The sequence below is a fragment of the Salarias fasciatus genome, assembly GCF_902148845.1.
Source record: "Salarias fasciatus chromosome 7 unlocalized genomic scaffold, fSalaFa1.1 super_scaffold_4, whole genome shotgun sequence".
Lineage (NCBI taxonomy): Eukaryota > Metazoa > Chordata > Actinopteri > Blenniiformes > Blenniidae > Salarias > Salarias fasciatus.
In genome coordinates, this window is record NW_021941229.1 from 3,882,756 (window position 1) to 3,899,763 (window position 17,008).

The 17,008-nt window shown below is 48.6% G+C and overlaps 2 protein-coding genes across 2 annotated transcripts; both read right to left on the minus strand.

Annotated features, from left to right (window-relative positions):
- Positions 1–1,798: 1,798 nt before the first annotated feature.
- On the minus strand, positions 1,799–8,917 carry lmnb1 (lamin B1). The gene is made up of 11 exons (XM_030085243.1): positions 8,406–8,917; positions 5,524–5,680; positions 5,309–5,434; positions 4,386–4,556; positions 4,026–4,151; positions 3,562–3,782; positions 3,247–3,475; positions 3,062–3,166; positions 2,810–2,929; positions 2,598–2,711; positions 1,799–2,488 (listed from the first exon to the last, which is right to left on the minus strand). The coding sequence occupies exons 1-11, from the start codon at positions 8,756–8,758 to the stop codon at positions 2,450–2,452; spliced, it is 1,761 nt and encodes a 586-aa protein (XP_029941103.1). The 5' UTR covers positions 8,759–8,917; the 3' UTR covers positions 1,799–2,449.
- Positions 8,918–16,529: 7,612 nt separating this feature from the next.
- Positions 16,530–16,769, minus strand: ctxn3 (cortexin 3). Its single transcript, XM_030085242.1, has one exon. It carries the CDS (start codon positions 16,707–16,709, stop codon positions 16,530–16,532), a length of 180 nt encoding a protein of 59 aa, XP_029941102.1. The 5' UTR covers positions 16,710–16,769.
- Between the last annotated feature and the right edge of the window lie 239 nt (positions 16,770–17,008).

A 17,008-nucleotide genomic window follows, 5' to 3' on the forward strand; every position in this document is an offset into this window, starting at 1 on the left:
TGTGGAGCCAGCGTCCTCCAGACCTGCTCCCTGCACTCAGAAGGCCTTTAAATACATATCTGTGCAATGTCTCCAATCTCTTATCTCATATTGTACATGCTCTGTTGAATGTTCTTTCATCTCTTTATTTCTAATCTTTATATTTTGCTTTCTGATCTGTGAAAAGTGCTTTATAAATAAGTTTTACTTACTACTGGGTGCCACTTCTACTGCTACCACTGACTGGTCCTGGCAGGGCTGGAGTTATTATTGGAGGGTTAGTCGTCATATTTGATGTGAATCTGATTGTGGAACGGAAAAAGGACTGCTATCTGTTCTCTGTTTTTAGCCTTTTATGCCAGACTCATTAAAATGTGTGAAAATCGACATTTCTGTGCTTTTTAAACAGTGTTAAGTAATCATACGATCAGATGTGCTGCAGAGGGATTCCAGAGGAGATCGAGTTCTTTCTGGGTTTTAAAACTTCCTCATCTTTACTGTTGACAAACGAATAGAAACGATAAGTCACCGCAGAAGGACAAGCTGCTGCTCAGCAGTGAAATGTCTGCTTTAAGGCCCCAAATGAGGCTCTTCAGTAATCTGGGTGACGCAGCAGAGGTGACTGAAGCGTCGTTATCTCTGTATCTCACTGAACCATGGTGACATTTAGCAGACCATCTCATCACCTCTAACTCCACGTTTGACATGGACGTCTCACAGTAATAATGATAATAAAGATAACGATAATCGGTGTCCTTCAGTTTCCACAAGGATTTTATAAAACTTTGATTTTATGTCCTTAAAAAATGTCATAAATGTCAGACAAGACAACAGTTTAAATAAACTTGTTCAGTCTGCTGTTTGGTCCAGGCCTTGTGGTGTGTGGAGTTTGCATGTTCTCTCTCTCAGCACAGTGAAGTACTGCAGTGTGCTCTGAGGCCGAGCGCCTGTTCACACCTGGAAGACAATAGAAGACAGAACAGGGCAGGACAGCAGGGTTTCTGACAGGCCGAGGTGAACGCGAGCCGAGGAATCCTGCGGGAGCGAGCAGGGGAGCGGCCGCTCAGGAGCGAGCTGGAGGAACAGGTTGGGAAAACTTTACACCTCCCCTGCAGTGAAACTGGCTCCATGTTGCAACACAAAGTGCGGGTCTCTATATCCTCAGTCTTTCAGGTGTAAACTGACGCTCCCCCTCTGCTGAGCTGCAGCGCCACCTCCTGCTCAGCTGAAGGACTGCAGGAGGATCAGGTTAACCCCCATCTGACCCCTGACTGGAGGAAGAACTGATGAACAAATACTTCAGTTTAACTGGAAATGTGCTCACGAGAAAATCTGAACTCTGAACCAGCAGCCTTCAATTCTTCATATTTCTGGAGATCGATACTCTGCAGGGTTTGTAACTGGTCAGACTGCAAGCTCCGCCCCCTTTCCCCCCACTGATGCAGTCCTGGGTTGAGTTGCTGACCTGATAACCAGCTAGTTTTGATTTAGTCAACCCAGAGAACGGCGAGCTGTCCAGGAGTGTTGACTCAGCTGGAACTTTATTAAAATATTAGTTTTACTCGCTGCTACACACATCATTTCTTGGAGCGGCGGAGTCTGGGTCCGCCGCTCCCTCCCTCCCTTCCTGAACACTTCCTCTTTCCGCTCCTCAGGAAGTCGACATGCTTCCATCCAGCAGAGGTCAAATCAGAGCAGCGTTCGCTCTGAACAGACGTCAGAGACGTTCTCTACTGGACGGAGAAACACGTTTAGACAGAACGTCTGAAGATGAAATGTTCTGCTGAGAATGGAAGAAAAAACAAAAAAATCCGACCACAATCAGAATAGAATGAAGGTTTATTCATTCGTCTACGGGCTACAAACATCGCATGCATAGTAACACACACCAACACAAAGTACTGAAACACTTCAAATATAAAAGTTAAGAATACACTCGACACTTCACATGTGCTGCACCCCGTCGCGCTGAAGGCCGCCGTGCGGCCGTCCGGCTGCTGGCACTCCGGTCAATACAATCACATGCCAGCGCACACAGGGGCCCCGTCTCATTTAATGACATTATGCTTCAGAAGGTCCAGACAGCCGAGAGGAAGTCATCAATCACGTCCCGTCTCCTGATTTTCACCTGGTACAGTAGAGTCGGAGCTAAGTTGAAACAGGAAGTGGCTTCATTCTGATTTTAAAGGCCTAAGAAGAGCAGGTCGGCGGTACGATAAAATAATTCGGAGTACTGTTTGTGGTTTAAAGACGCGGCCGGAGCCGGAGCCGGAGCTCGGCGTTCAGCCACGGCTGGTAAAAAAAACAAAAAACAAAAAGGATCTGCGACACATCTCATTAAAAAACCAAATCAAACAGAAACACTACAAAAGATAGAAAAATAGTTCTAGTATTACAGTTGGCAGCAGACTGGCTGGGCTCAGACGAGGGGGAGGGGGGGGGGTGGAGGTGTCTGGTTGAGTCAGGTACATCACATGATGAGGCAGCCTCTCTTAGCGGCGCGAGGGTCCTGGAGAACACACACACACACACACACACACAGGGGGAGGGTCAGAGGCAGGACGTTGACTCTGTGTGTGTGTGTGTGTGTGTGTGTGTGTGGCGAGCCGAAGCCTCACCTGCTGGTGGAGCACGTCTTCCTCGATGGCCTCCACGCCGTTGTCTTCCTCCTCCTCTTCCTCCTGTTCCTCTTCTATTGTTGTCTTATAGGTGGTGGTTCTGGATGCCACCTCCTGACACACACACACACACAGAGCGTTAAGCAGGTGTGTGTGTGTTCTGGGTGTGTGCATGTGTGTGTGTGTGTGTGTGCGTGCATGTGTGCACTCACCTCTCCCTGAGGGTTGACCAGCGCCACGTGCACGTCCTCCCCGGAGCGCCAGGCCGTCTGGCTCTTCCACACCAGGTCCGACGGCGGCTTGGAGCTCACGCCGGCGTCAGACGCCCAGATCTGCAACGGCAGGGACGGTGAACCGCTGCTCCACCGCGGACGGAGGGAGGGAGGGAGGGAGGGGGGAGGGGGAGGAGGAGGAGGAGGAGGAGGAGGAGGAGGAGGAGGAGGAGGAGGAGGAGGAGGACTCACCAGGACCTTCTGCCCGGCCTTCAGGACATACTTGGGAGTGAACTTGTACGTGGCCGAAGCGCCGCCGATGGTTTTGACGAGCTCGTACCCCACCATGGCCTGGTCCTGGACAGAGAGAGACACGGCCGTCACAGGGCGCCCGGTGGGCTCCCCGGCGCCCCCCGCGGGCCGGCCCGGCGCCTCACCTCGTCCCCGCTGTTGTGGAGGCAGATGAACTTCCCGTCGGTGTCGATCTCGTCCACGCTGACGGGCCCGGTGGCCGAGGCGGTGTGGGCGATGGACACCGAGCTGCTGGCCTCCTGCTCCTCCACGTCCACGCGCTTCCTCTTCCCCTGGGTGGTGCGCAAGCTGCGGCTGCTGGACGAGGCCCGGGACACCGTCACCCGGGAGGACGGACTGGGGGACAGCTTGAGCCTGCGGGACGGGACCGGGAGCAGCGGTGAGACCCGGGACCCGGACGCCCCCACCCCTCCCCCGCCCCCTCCTCCTCCCCTCCTGACCTCTCCTCCTCGCCCTCCAGCAGCTTGCGGTAGGCGTTGATCTCCATGTCCAGCGCCAGCTTGACGTCCAGCAGCTGCTCGTACTCGCTCAGCTGCTGCAGCATCTTGTTCTGGATCTCCATCACCTCCCGCTCCTTCTCCGCCAGCTGCTTCCGGCTGGAGTCCTTCTCCTGGGCCAGCGCCGCCTCCAGCTCCGAGATGCGGTCACGCCAGCCGCGGGTCTGAACACGCACACACACACTCAGTAAACACTCAGAGGTAACAGGTCCACGCTGCAATCAAGAGTCAACAGGAAGCTGTTGACACAGTCGGGACTTTTCTGTCAGTCAAACATCAAACTAGACTTCCTGAATCTCCTGAGGTCAACCTGGAGTCTTCAACAGAGTTCAGATCAGTCTGTGTGTTCTGACTAAAGCAGGAGGAGGAAGAGGAGGGTGAAGGAGGAAGAGGAGCGGAGCGCTGACCTCCTTCTGCATGGCGGACAGCTGCGAGCTCAGACTCTCGATCCTCAGCGCCGACTCTCTCAGCTCCTCCCGGGCCAGGTTGGCCGACGCTCCGTTCATCTCCGAGAGGCGGTGCAGGTCCTCCAGCTGGAGACACACACACACACACACACATACACACACACATACACGGACAGACACACAAACACACACACACACACCCTCTGAGTTCAAGGCATCTACTTCACACTGCGCTCAGAAAGAAGAAGTGAACTCACTCAGTCACTTCCTGACATCGCAGGAAGGATGAAATGAAACGGGCACGTGAGGTGTGTGTGTGTGTGTGTGTGTGTGTGTGTGTGTGTGTGTGTGTGTGTGTACCTTGGTTGCGTAGGTGCCCTCCATGTTGTCCTTGTAGATCTTGATCTGCTCCTCGTTCTGGGCCCTCATCTCGGCCAGGGCCTGGGTCAGCTTGAACTCGTACTCCTCCTTGCGCCCGGAGTCGACCTCCACCAGGCGGGTCTCGTAGCGCTGCCGGGCCTCCTTCACCTCCTGCAGGGCGGAGCAGAGCAGAGCGCAGCGGCGAGATGAGCCAGCAGGCAAATAAAGCCACTGAGGAATCCAGTCACTCCAAGAAACCCTAACCACTTCATGAACCAATTACTTCAGTGTTTTGTTAAATACTTTTTCTCCTGAAGACAGCAGAACACTTTTCAGTCTGACCCTCAGCTGCTGTGGGGTAAAGCCTCGCTGCTGCCCCCTGGTGTCCGAGCAGGGACTCCAGAGAACCACAGGCTGCTCTTGACTCAACACCTTCACCACATGTGTGAAGATCAGGCCGTCATTCTCTCAAAGTCCAAATGAGAACATGTCAAACCCATAAAGTCTCAGTCTTCTTCATTTAAATGGCAGAAATGTTTAAATACTGACTCGTCTGCGGTCTATAAGCTTTGACTTTTTTTTAATTCAGAACATATTTTTGCTGGTTCTTGATTTTCCAGGGAGCTTCCTGGTTCTCCTGAGCATCGACCACATGAATGTTTTTGAGTGTGAAACCAAAAAAGGGAAATAAAATTAAAGGAAGGATTAACTGCAGCGCCAGATGTTCTGTAAAAATGAAACATTGTATTTTTAAAGTTTTGCTTCTTTGATACAAAATATCAAAAATGAAGAGTCGTTGAAGCTGAAGGGTCATTTTGACCTCTAACCTCAAAAACCCGGAGACGAACTGAGCGAGGAACCAGACTGCAGCTTCACACGCCGAACTGAGCGCCGGCTAAGCCCCGCCCCCAAACGCGCCTCACCTCTTCGTGCATGCTCTTGCGGAAGTCCATGTCCTCCGACAGACTCTGGCAGCGGTTCTCCAGGTCGACGCGCAGCAGCATCTCGTCGGAAAGCTGCTTCTTGGCCTGACTCAGACCCGAGTCCAGCTGCGACACACACACACACACACACAGAGCAGTGTTTAGACGGCAGCCTGTGGCGTAGGTGTCATGGCCGCCGCCCGCCCGGCTCCTACCTCCTGCAGCTGCTCCCGCAGCTCGGCCAGCGTGGCCTCCAGGCCGCGGTTCTCGGACAGCGCCGTGGCCAGCAGGGCCTCCTTGGAGTTGAGCTGAGCCTCCAGGTCCCGGAGGCGGGTCTGGGCCGCCGCCGCCTCCGAGTCCTTCTTGTTGTAGCTGAAGGGGAGAGAAGGCCCAGTCCCAGTTAAACCCGATGCACGTTTTAGAGTCTAATTTCATATTAAACCTTCAGTGTGGAGCAATGCTGAGAGGAATTTCCATCTGGGATCAATTATTTCTACTCTGAAGTGTAAAAAATGCTGAAAAAGAAGGATATAACTGCTGGAATCGAGTTAGGAAACAGCAGGGAATGAAATAAACCGTCCTCCATCCTAACCTGGGATTGAAACTTCATAAAACACACTTTCTGCTTGCTTCAAAACTTCAGTGAAGAGGAAACTTCAGAAGACGCATTCGGCTCGTTTTAAAAGTTAAACGTGTTTTGAGGCTCCAGGCAAAATTACGTTTGGTGGAAAAATCGTCAATCATAAAGGCCACAGACTGCTGGTGTTCATTTTACAGAATTAACGGGAGATTTCCCCGTGGAAGCCACGGCGGACGCGCGCTTCCGGGCTGCCGGGGAACAATGGAGGCATCAGAGTGGGTCCGGCCGGAGGAGCGGTGGGACACTGGGCCTTGTTTTCTCATGGTGTGCCTCTGGATTACGGCGGCTGGGTGGAACTGCAGCTAAAGTGGACAAACTATGATCGGAATGTGGAGCGGTATGTCTCGTCTCTCGGTTTACTGAGAAATCGGGAGTTGGGAGTTCAGCGGCCTGCCCTCCACACAGAGCCATCAGACAGAAACTCACGTGAGACGACTCGGAGCACAAGATCCTGATGGTCCAAATTAACAGTCATAGAGAGAAAGAGCTTCACCGCTCCTCAGACACTGAAACGACCACAGCTTAGTCTCAGAGTTTCACCTTAAGCTTTACTTTCATAGCTGGCGGTGATCGAAACTCAGCCTCAGTATCTGAGTGTTCAAAACTAAACTTCCTGCTAATTCATTCCACAGAGTGTGCGGTTAGCGCGTGACGGAATGTCCTGTAGGTGTGTGTGTGTGTGTGTGTGTGTGTGTGTGTGTGTGTGTGTGTGTGTGTGTGTGTGTGGCTGATTAGTGTGTGAGACCGCATGTCGTGCGTGTGGTTAGCAAGGGACTGGCACCCAGTTTAGATGGCATTTCAAGTGAAAACACCTTTTTGTTTCAGAGAGTTTCGAGTTTACGTATGTGTAGTTACCATGCCAGGCCACACGGTGGTGCTGTTGGTTATTTTTGTGTTAAAATCACACAAACAGAACAATAAAGCATAAACTACTCAGCATTTGAATGAACAGATGATGAGTTGGATGCTACTGGGGGGAATCTTAACTGTAAAACTAAAACAGATGATAAAACACTGGGAGTCGTGCCACTACAGAAGCCGCCATGTTTGGTTATCGTGCAGGAGCAGATTAATTTACCACGGCGTGGGTGGAGCCCATGCACAGCAGCAGCGCTCGGGAGTGGAGTCGGAGCATCTCAGAAAAAGTTCCACCACGAAGAGGCTCCGACCACCACCACCGTGGAAACGGACGCCCGAAACGCCACCGGAGTTCAGCATTTTCACCGGTTCTTGTTGACGTGTGAACGGCGCCCAAACGTCCTGCCGGTGTGGGTTTGTGTGTGTCCAGATCAATCAGCCCACACTGTGGTAAAAACCATCAGGACCACGTGGATCAATGAACGCCAACTGCTGTTACCAGCTGTGTTACACACACACTACTTTGTTCAACACACACACACACACACACACAGCTGACTCCTCACACCAACACATGCCTGCCGGACTGTGGGATTATTCTTTACGACCCGGTGGGATTAAGAAGCTGCTCTCATCATTCATTAAAAATTGTAGATTACAGAACAGTGAAAATAGTTTTGAGTTTGTGGTGGTAAAAATAGACAAACTTTTTATTTTGCCATTATTATCCAAACAACTTAGAAACTCTCCTGTGTGTTTTTTCTCCAGGTCAACAGCTGCAAGCAGCTGCTCTAAGTCAGAGGGGCCAAACATAAGGCCCGTGGGCCAGAGCCAGCCAGTGAGAGGGCCCAAAAGGACCAGAAAAAAAAAAAATTAAAGTGTAAATTCCTCAAATTTTAGTGGGACTGTCAGACATCAGTGAGCGGAATGCAGCAGCGGAACCAGGTGGAGCTTCTAAATTATTGATCATTCACTGTTTAAAGTGTTTTATATCTTACAGTGAAACAAGTCAACTGGATAAAAACTCTCCCTGAATGCCCTTAAAAGGCTTTAAACGTCCAGTTCTCTCATCCCTGATAAATCAAAACAAAGAAAATATCAATGTTTTTCCTCCAAACAGAGATGGTCGTCAACGAGTTTAAAAAAAAACAAAGCAGCGGAAGTGACCATATATGGTCATCCGTCCAATAAAGGGTTAAATTCGAACACTTCCACGCGCAATTTATATTTACACACATCCTGGATTATTACAGGAAGTGAAAGTACATTTTAAAAAAACGGTTTATTTCCGATAGATGTACATTATAAAAAGATTATCATCCAACATGATCTGTTATAATTGTATTTTTTTTTCCTTCCTGTAGGTCAAACAATAGCAATAGCATCGCCCGTTTATAATGGAAACAGAGCTGAGGCTCGGTGGGATGAATAAAGTGGATAATGTGCAATAGGTCGCTCTGAATGACGCGTGAAGGCGGAATTACGTGCGTGAAGCTGCAAGAAGTGGCTCGAAAATCAAAGTGAGTGTGAACCGTGCAGGACCCGGGTGCTCCCCGGACCCGGACCCGGGCCGCTCCGGTGCCGGGATTAGAGGCTCACCTGAGCAGCAGCTGCTCGTGCTCGGACTTGATCTTGCCCAGCTCGATCTGCAGCCAGGCCCGCTCCTTGGAGGAGTCGTCCAGACTCCTCCGCGCGTCCGCCAGCTCCGTCTCATAGAGCGCCTTGAGCCCGGTCACCTCGCGGCTCCGCACCTCCTCCTTCTCGCTGATCTGCAGGTGCAGCACGCTGTTCTCCGACTCCAGGCTGCGGACCTTGTCGATGTAGACGGCCAGGCGGTCGTTGAGGTCCCGGAGCTGCTGCTTCTCCTGCAGCCGGGTGATCCTGGTGGGGCTCAGAGGGGTGCTGCACGTGCTCCTCTGCCCGGGCGGAGGGGAGGCCGCCGCCGTCGCCATTGTAGCAGTTTGGTATAAAATAATCCGTCCGAAACGCTTCGGCTGAACGAGGCGGATTCACAATGGAACCGGTGTTAACAAGGACCGCGGTTCCCGCAGCTCCCGCACGCTCCCCGGGAAGAATCAAAGAGGGGCCCGGTCTAACATGGCGGGCATTGGAGACGTGACGTGGCCGGCAGGCAGCCAATGGCGTGGCTCGACGCAATGCGTTCTTTCAACTTTAACTTGGGGTGTGTTTGTGTTTGCAACCGACGTAGGCCGCCAAGGGCGGGGTCCATGAAGCTTCCAAGCGGATCATTCGGCGAGCGGGAGCCGGGTGTCCAGATGAAGATAACGAGTGTTTCCTCACAGCGCGGTAACGTCCCGTCTGAATGGGAGTCGTCGTGTTTGTACTGGCGCCATTTTGGCTCGGAAAGCAGCTGCCGGACGGTTAGGAGAAAGAGAAAGAAAGAGAGGATAACCCCTGAAAACACCCCAGGAAAACTCTAAAAACACCGCAAAACTCAGCGTTATCCTGCTGCGAAGAGAGAGAAAGGGAAAATAAGAGGAAAAGCCTCCAAAAGAAGTTCTGAAAACAACCAAAAAACACCCTAAAGCCTTTGAAAAATATCCTAAACACACCCTTTCCGCCTTACAGAGAGATAGACATCGAAAAAACCCACATTCAACCTCTCAAAACGAAACATCTTTAATAAATTAACACCCAGAAAAACTTATAGCAACACCCAAAACTCAGTTTACCCGTTACAGAGTAGAGAAAGAAAGAATTGAAAACCTCTTTATATATCTCCAAACCTCTACAAACACTATAAAACTATATTTAAAATGAATGATCTCTCATTAAAAGAATTATTTTTAAAAAGTTTAGCTGTTACAGAACAGAGAACAAAAGAGAGGAAAACCTCTTTAAACACCACAAAACTTCTAAAAACACCCCAAAACACAGTTTACATGGTTTGGATTGGTTTGTGTACTTTAAGACACTTTTGTTAATTTTCAATCCTTCTACAGTCACTAATGCTTGCTCATGAGGAATTGTTGGGTTTTTCTCCTGTATTTGGTGCTACATAAATAAAGTTGAATTTATGTATAGAAGAAATGTGCACTTGAGTTTTCTCTTGGTAGCTGGTTTCTTCTCAGTCTGCATGCCTTCCGGTGTATCCACATGGTAAAGACTTAAAGACATTTCTCTTCTTGTGACTGATAAATTAATCAAATTAAATTTCACTATCTGCAGCAGTATGCTCAAGATGACAACGGCCATGAAGAACTGCCCTGTGTTCTTTCTTTTCTCTTTTATCTGACAAACCTACAAACAGATCTCAGATCACCAGTGATTATCACTGACACAAAACTGAGTGCACACTAAAATATCATATACACACACACACTGTATCAGCAGACTGTAGAGTAAGAGACACACCTCCTTCAGTGTCATTGTGTTCACTTCAGCTATTTATCTGAAGTCACGGTTTAAAGTTCATCAGCTCCGTGAGCTCCTTGTCCTGAACCCTCACCACACATTGACCATTGGAACAGCCATAAAACACACTACTTTAAACACTGTGATGGTAAAATGTGATCAATCTGTAACCAGTTCTCTCACTTAAGAGGAACCGTTCTAGGAAGCCTTTCAGGGAACATTCTCATGGGAACAGTCAGGATCCGCCAAACATCCCGGAGGCGCCATACGGTGAAGCGGTGGTTAGCGCTCGCCTCATGGATTCAAATACCAGCCATGCCTTTCTCTGTGGAGTTTGCATGTTCTGCTCTAAACTTTCCGTCTCTGTGTTTACACTTTGATGGACTGGAGACCCGTCCAGATGTCCCTGTCCTCATTTGTCCAGGTGTCCTCTTGATGCTGATCCAGACTCGGGACATTTCAGATTATTCACCATGGACCCTCGAGTACGTGTAGCAGTGACTTACCAAAGTCAGTTTCACCTCCGTACTTCACTTTTCTGAACGAAGTATTGACAAGTTTTAATTTTATAATGATTTCATATATGAGTTTTCCCTAAAATAACTCCTCTTCTGGTTTCTGCTTCACTGCAGCGCGACAACACAGATAAACTCTGGTGTGTGTGAAGCTGAGAGTCTCTCCAGCAGGAACCACAGAAGCACCATTCAGTTTATTCACATTTACTCCCAGACACAAACTGAAACATGTGATTTTCTCAATGTACACACACACACACACACACACACACACACACACACACACACACACACACACACAGAAGACCACCAGAGTCACAGGGAAACACACAGAAGAAGGCAGATCTTTTTCCTTCGTGCTGTTTTGCATCCTTAATTGAGTCCGTCCATCTTTTTCCATATCAAAAATAAATCATATTATCAGCTTCCTGACTGCTTGTGTGCATTTTTTTCTGTGTATTTCCTGTATGGTAAGGGCAGCTGGGCGGAGAAACAATCGCTGCAGTTTTTATGAGAGACGACTGTGTGTTTTTCCTGTTTTTTTTTTCCTTCACAAGTACCAACATGTGGAAGCTTTTCGAAAGAGAAACACCGACATCCAGTGAGCTAGCGAAGGGACAGGAGAGTAACTTTCACCGATAAGCCTCATTGAAAATACCTCTTTAAACCAACAAACATTGATCAATCAGCTCACAGAGGAAGATTATATCTTTGAGGGAATGTGGTTTAATCCTTTGAAGAGACACTTGATACATTTTTCTAATCCACTTTTGGTATATTCAAGGATTGATTGTTGTTTTTTCACTCCTGCATACGGACTCTCACAGCTTTGGCGACTGCAGAATTGGGATTATGGACCTTTTATAGCCTCAAGGACCAAATTAAGAACGATAAGTCTGAGTTTTAGGAACAGAATGAGAATGGTGAGACGCATGTAAAGCAGTGCGAGGAGGAGGCAGGATAACTGGATATACTGTATCTCTCATTCAAAGACAGCTGAGCAAAAAGAATGAGACCAACTGAAGATGAATGAGACCTGTATAAACGATAGACAATGGAAGTTAATAGTTACAGAACAGAAATCTTATGAAATCTCATTGGTCTTTTCTGATTAGAATTTGGTTTTCACTGTTATTTTAATAAGACAATACAGACTCTTCTTCATAGTCTGAGAATTAAAATTGAGGAGTAGTTTCAAACCCATTTCCACTGGAATGCAGAACGAGGCAGGACCGTCCGTTTAGCCTCCTCTTTTTATCTTTATTGAGCCCCTGAGTCAGTGGATGAAAGGAGAACAAAAGATTCCTTTGTTCGCCGACGATACGTTGTTACAGGTTTCCGCTTCAGAACGATCTCCTGTACGGCTGTTTTTCAGGATTTCAGGTGAATGTTTCAAGAACCACACACCTTTACTTTTAATTCCAGTCCCTCAGTAGATATGAAGAAGCTATGGTTTGAATCGGGAGTCTGAATCCATGAGATATCTGGGGGTTAATACGCCTGTTAACACCGTTTTCACTCAGCTTTCTCCCGCTGAACAAAAACATTACAGAAAACAAAACAAGATGGGATTCAATACCTTCTATTGATTCTGGATCTCCATATATTTGGGCAAGCCAGAGACCCAGAATTAATTATCAGCTTACAATAAGATCCTACGTGTGAAAGATTATGACACAGCCGCTCAGTAACATGTTGGTGTGATCCAGAATACAGGACTGGCTGGAGGGAGACTGAGGGGCACGATGCAGAACCTGTTCAGAATGAACCATAACACGTTCGTTTCCTTCCTTTTTGGATTAGATTTCAGCCTTTCTAACAACATAATGTGACACTGTTTGTCTGTATTGGGGTGATAAACTGAAGGAATCTGACTTTTTGTCCCAGCAGAAAGAAGAAACAGATTATTCAGCCATCTGGTGCAAAGCTGTGGAGCAGTGGTGGAGTGTACGAGAAGCGCTTTTATTTTTATTCTCACTGTTGAAACAGGTGATTTTAAAATGAGTCATTAACAAACGTTATCTCATCATGCAGTGAAGTAACGCTCGGAGGAAACATGAATCAGACATCTCTCCAGAAACTCCCAGCTGCGTGAAACCCCACACCCAACAGTCACTGCTTGGAAATTGAGGATTAGCTCTGAGGTCGAAGGTCAAGTTTGGCCCAAAATCAGGCAGAAAGTGAAGCAAGGCTCTACAGGAAGTCAACTCCTCAAAGCTGAAGAAGAGTTTACAGTGAAATAATTTAGTGTTTAGTGGTTTGCAGAGCGTCCTGTCATTCTTCAGACCGCTGATGGGTTTTAGTTTCAGTTTGACAGCTTGTTATTAAGGACCGGCTCGACACGTTTTGTTGACACTGTTTCATTTACATTTTCTGTCTTTCTCTCCTTCCTTTCATTTTATTTTCTCTCCAGTGGCCTTGACATGCAGTGTTGCAATTGAGGTGAAGAAAAACAAACAAACAAACAAACAAACAAACAAAAAAAAAAAAAACTGAGGGACCATAGAGTTCAGAATTTGTGCGACTCAGTGAGGCTTCTGCCAGTCCGTCACCGTTTCATCTGAGCTGTTTGGAGTTGTGTTTATTACACTGTCAAGCCTTCTGGATGGCCGTAGGCCTTCTTTAAAGGTGCTACATGAGTAAACTTGACACTGACTTTCAAAATGTTTTCTGGGATGATCTGTTGAAAGTTTGCACCTTCAGTGTTATAAACACGGAGAACAATTCTCAGAACCTGTCTGAGAGTTTTGTGAAACATTTAAAGCAGCACTGAAAGCACGTGAGTCCGTCCATTAATCTGGATTATCTGGCAGGAGGGGTCTGCTGTGTCTCCCCTCGCCGCCGGGTTCACACCCTCCTCCAGTCTGACTTCTTCACCTCTCTCCGCTCATCTTCACAACACGACGCCAAACTGGATCGGAGGGAAAGTTTTGGGAAGGTTGGCAGTGAAAGGAAAGCTCAAGGCTGCGATCTGGAGCCTTTATCGATAGAGATAACAACCCAATCTTCCAAATTTCCAGCTCCAGAATAGTTCCACGTTGGTATAATCCTCAGCGGATGTCTGAAAAAGCTTGTCGTCACATCCTTTACTCCACTGAGGCAGTGCTCCACGGTTCATAAAGAAAAGATTTATGACCACGGCGTGTCTGTAAACGTCATTGTCACTCTACTGTTGGTTTTGGCAGAGATGTGGCGCCGATGGCGATCAGTTCCCGGATTAAGGGTTGAGGCAGAGCAGTGTTTGTCAGCAGGGATTAATCTGCACCCCGGGAGCTAATCTGCAGCACGTTACTGCTGTCACTGCTGTCCTCTGAACTCCGTCCTCTCTACAAGTTTTGTGCTTTCTGACAATTTCCCACTATGGAAACTCCGATTTCCCAGTTTGGAGTATTTTCTATTAAAAAAAAAAAGTCAAATAAGTTCCCACTTCATTTAGATGTGTTTCTCTCCACCTCCTCAGGGATTTACTGTTAGCATCACATTTTGGTTCAACCTTTTCCTTCTTTATTGAACTGCCTGTGGTATAAAAACACTGGGAACATGTGTGTGCTGTCAACTCCCGCATTAAAGCAACATGAAGTCCATCTGCAGGACCCGGCTGGAGCGCCGCTCCAGGCTCCGTCCGGTGACTCGCGCTGACTCATAAAGTGGCTTTAGTCTTAAATCACTCTTTAAGCTCGAACATTTGGCAGCTTAAAACATGTAAATAGGATCCAGGAGGGCAGAGACAGCCAGCAGGAGGTTAAGACAGCGAGGTATCGTGACAAGAAGGAGCCACGGCGCAGTCCGCCCGCCGTCTGCACGGCGACGCTCACGCCGCCGCTCACGCCGCCGCTCACGCCGCCGCTGTCCGCTGAGGCGGCAGAGCAGCAGTCTGGGTCTGCGCTCCATGATGGAGACTCCCAGAGGGCTCCAGGCCGGTCGGCACTTCTTTGGTCTTCATCGGGAGCGTTTGGCTTCGCCGCCGTGTTGCAGGGCGGTTAATGGAATTCACGTCCGCAAAGTGCCTGACACTTTCAGTCCCATTCTCTCACTTCACACACACCCTCACACACATACACACACACACACACACACACACACACACACACACACACACACACACACACACACACGCACGCACGCACACACACACACACACACACACACACTCACAAACCAACGGAGGCCTCTGCCGTGCAAGTCGCAGTTTGGGTTTCAGTGTCTTGCTCAAGCACACTTCAAAACGTGAGCAGAGGGAGATGGGGAGTCCAACCTGCAACCTTCCAGTTGACCTCTGGCTAAGCCCCGCCCTCCTCGGTCACTGTTACAAGCTGTTGACCGTGAGTTTACACAGCCGCTGTCAGCGGCCACAGTTCCACAGTGTCTGATTCACAATGACTTTACTCCAAATTAATAAATTCACAATTACATTAATTCTCTTTCATGTTTTCATGGGAAAAGCGAAGGATTAATCCTCTTTAATGCTAGGGGCTGCGGAGCATTCTGATTGGACAGGGGGCTGATGTGACGTACCTGTATCTACCAGAAGTAAACGAACCCTGGTGCTGGAGACTTTTCTCTCTTTCTCGATTGAATTTAATGCCTCAGCTCTGAAAAGGTCCACATTGTTATGCTTCTGTTCATCTGCTCTTTCCATGATATCCGTTACTTCGAACACTCCGTCAAATAAGTCGTCTCCAGACGAGTTGAAGCTTTGCTACAGGCCGCCATTTTGGAAAATTGCATCATGTGAACGAGCACCCGCAGAATAAAGTTAAAGCAGAACAGAGAGTTTACATGTCAAATATACAGATAATTCCACTACAGTATGAGAATAAATTGGTAAATTTATTCAGAATTGAGTTAATTTACACATTTTATTCAGAATCAGGTGCTTTCGTACTCACTTTAAAGCAGAATTAACTTTTATTCAGAGTTAAAGAGGAATTAAAAGTCCCACGTAAACCCACTCAGTGCAGAAACCAAACTGCAGCAGGTGCTAGATAGCATTTAGCCACCTAGCTTACTTGATAAGCTAGCGACGGTGATAGCAGTGTCCATGCGGTAAGCTAGGTGGCTAGCTTCAGGAAGCTCATCACTGCTAGCGCAACCCTTTATATTGTATGACTGGATTTATGGGTCAAGACATTTCCTCACCCTGGAACAGACAGTTTGTAGCTGTGGCGTTGATTTGTCTGCGTTTTCTGCCACACGGATTCGTCCTCGGGGGACATTTGTCCAGGTTTCGTCTCCACACTGTGCCTCAGAGCTCCTCTACAGAATATCATCTACAACAGACATCCAACACATGTTGCTAGGAAGACATTTATATTTCTATTATAAACTAAATCTACCACAGTCGATGCAGCACAGGACACAGAGTTACTTTATCTCCTCGGTCAGTCAGGGAGGATTTTCCTGTTACTGGGTAAAGGTTGGGATTAGGATTAGATTTGGGGTTAGGAGGACTTCAGGACTCCACTGATTCAAAATTTGAAATATTCTAATGTTTCCATGACAACAAATTTTAGATAGAAAAAAAAAAGGTTTGAAAATAAATTAAAAAAACTATGATAATATTCAGGTACACACACACACACACACACACACACTCACACACACATAGGGCAGTGTGCACTGATGGAAAGTCAGATTGTTCCAGTGAGTGACTGATGGTCACAGTTTGTAAATGCATTGAGACAAAAAGCAGCAGTCAGTGGGAATGTCTGGATCGTCCTGTGTACAAACGTGACCCCGCCCACATCTGGAGGCAGTGAGGAGTGTGTGTGTGTGTGTGTGTGTGTGGTGTGTGTGTGTGTGTGTGTGTGTGTGTGTGTGTGTGTGAGGAGCGTCAGGCCAGTGTGTAGTCGAACTGGCCCTTCTCCAGCCCGTCCAGGCCGTCAGCCCAGGTGGAGGTGGGCATGCTGCGGTACGGGTCCAGCAGGATGCGGAAGCATCTCACGATGAGGATGAGGAGGAAGACGAAGAGGAAGATGACCAGGGCGAAGGTGGTCTTCTGCTCCAGAGACATGGTGGCGACGGGCGAGTCGGACGAGGAGGAGGAGGAGGAGGAGGAGGAGAGGGCGATGAAGTGTCCACCGGCAGAGTAGAGCAGAGAGGAGAGAGCAGAGGTGAAGTTCTCTCCCTCCATCCTCCAGGAGGAGAGCAGGGTGGAGGGGACCAGGGTGGAGGAGACCAGGGTGGAGGGGACCAGGGTGGAGGGGACCGGGGTGGAGGGGACCGGGGTGGAGGGGACCGGGGTGGAGGGGACCAGGGTGGAGGGCACCAGGGTGGAGGAGGTGGGGCCGGGGCGGCGGTGGCTCTGCAGCT

What these genes read in the sequence shown, in the direction of transcription:
- lmnb1 (XM_030085243.1), bottom strand. Translation starts at nt 8,758, where the DNA reads ATGGCGACGGCGGCGGCCTCCCCTCCGCCCGGGCAGAGGAGCACGTGC. An exon ending in AGGGCACCTACGCAACCAAG is followed by an intron (nt 4,152 to 4,385) that starts GTACACACACAC and finishes GTGTGTCTCCAG; the next exon opens with CTGGAGGACCTGCACCGCCT. An exon ending in CTGGAGGGCGAGGAGGAGAG is followed by an intron (nt 3,476 to 3,561) that starts GTCAGGAGGGGA and finishes CCCGTCCCGCAG; the next exon opens with GCTCAAGCTGTCCCCCAGTC.
- ctxn3 (XM_030085242.1), bottom strand. Translation starts at nt 16,709, where the DNA reads ATGTCTCTGGAGCAGAAGACCACCTTCGCCCTGGTCATCTTCCTCTTC.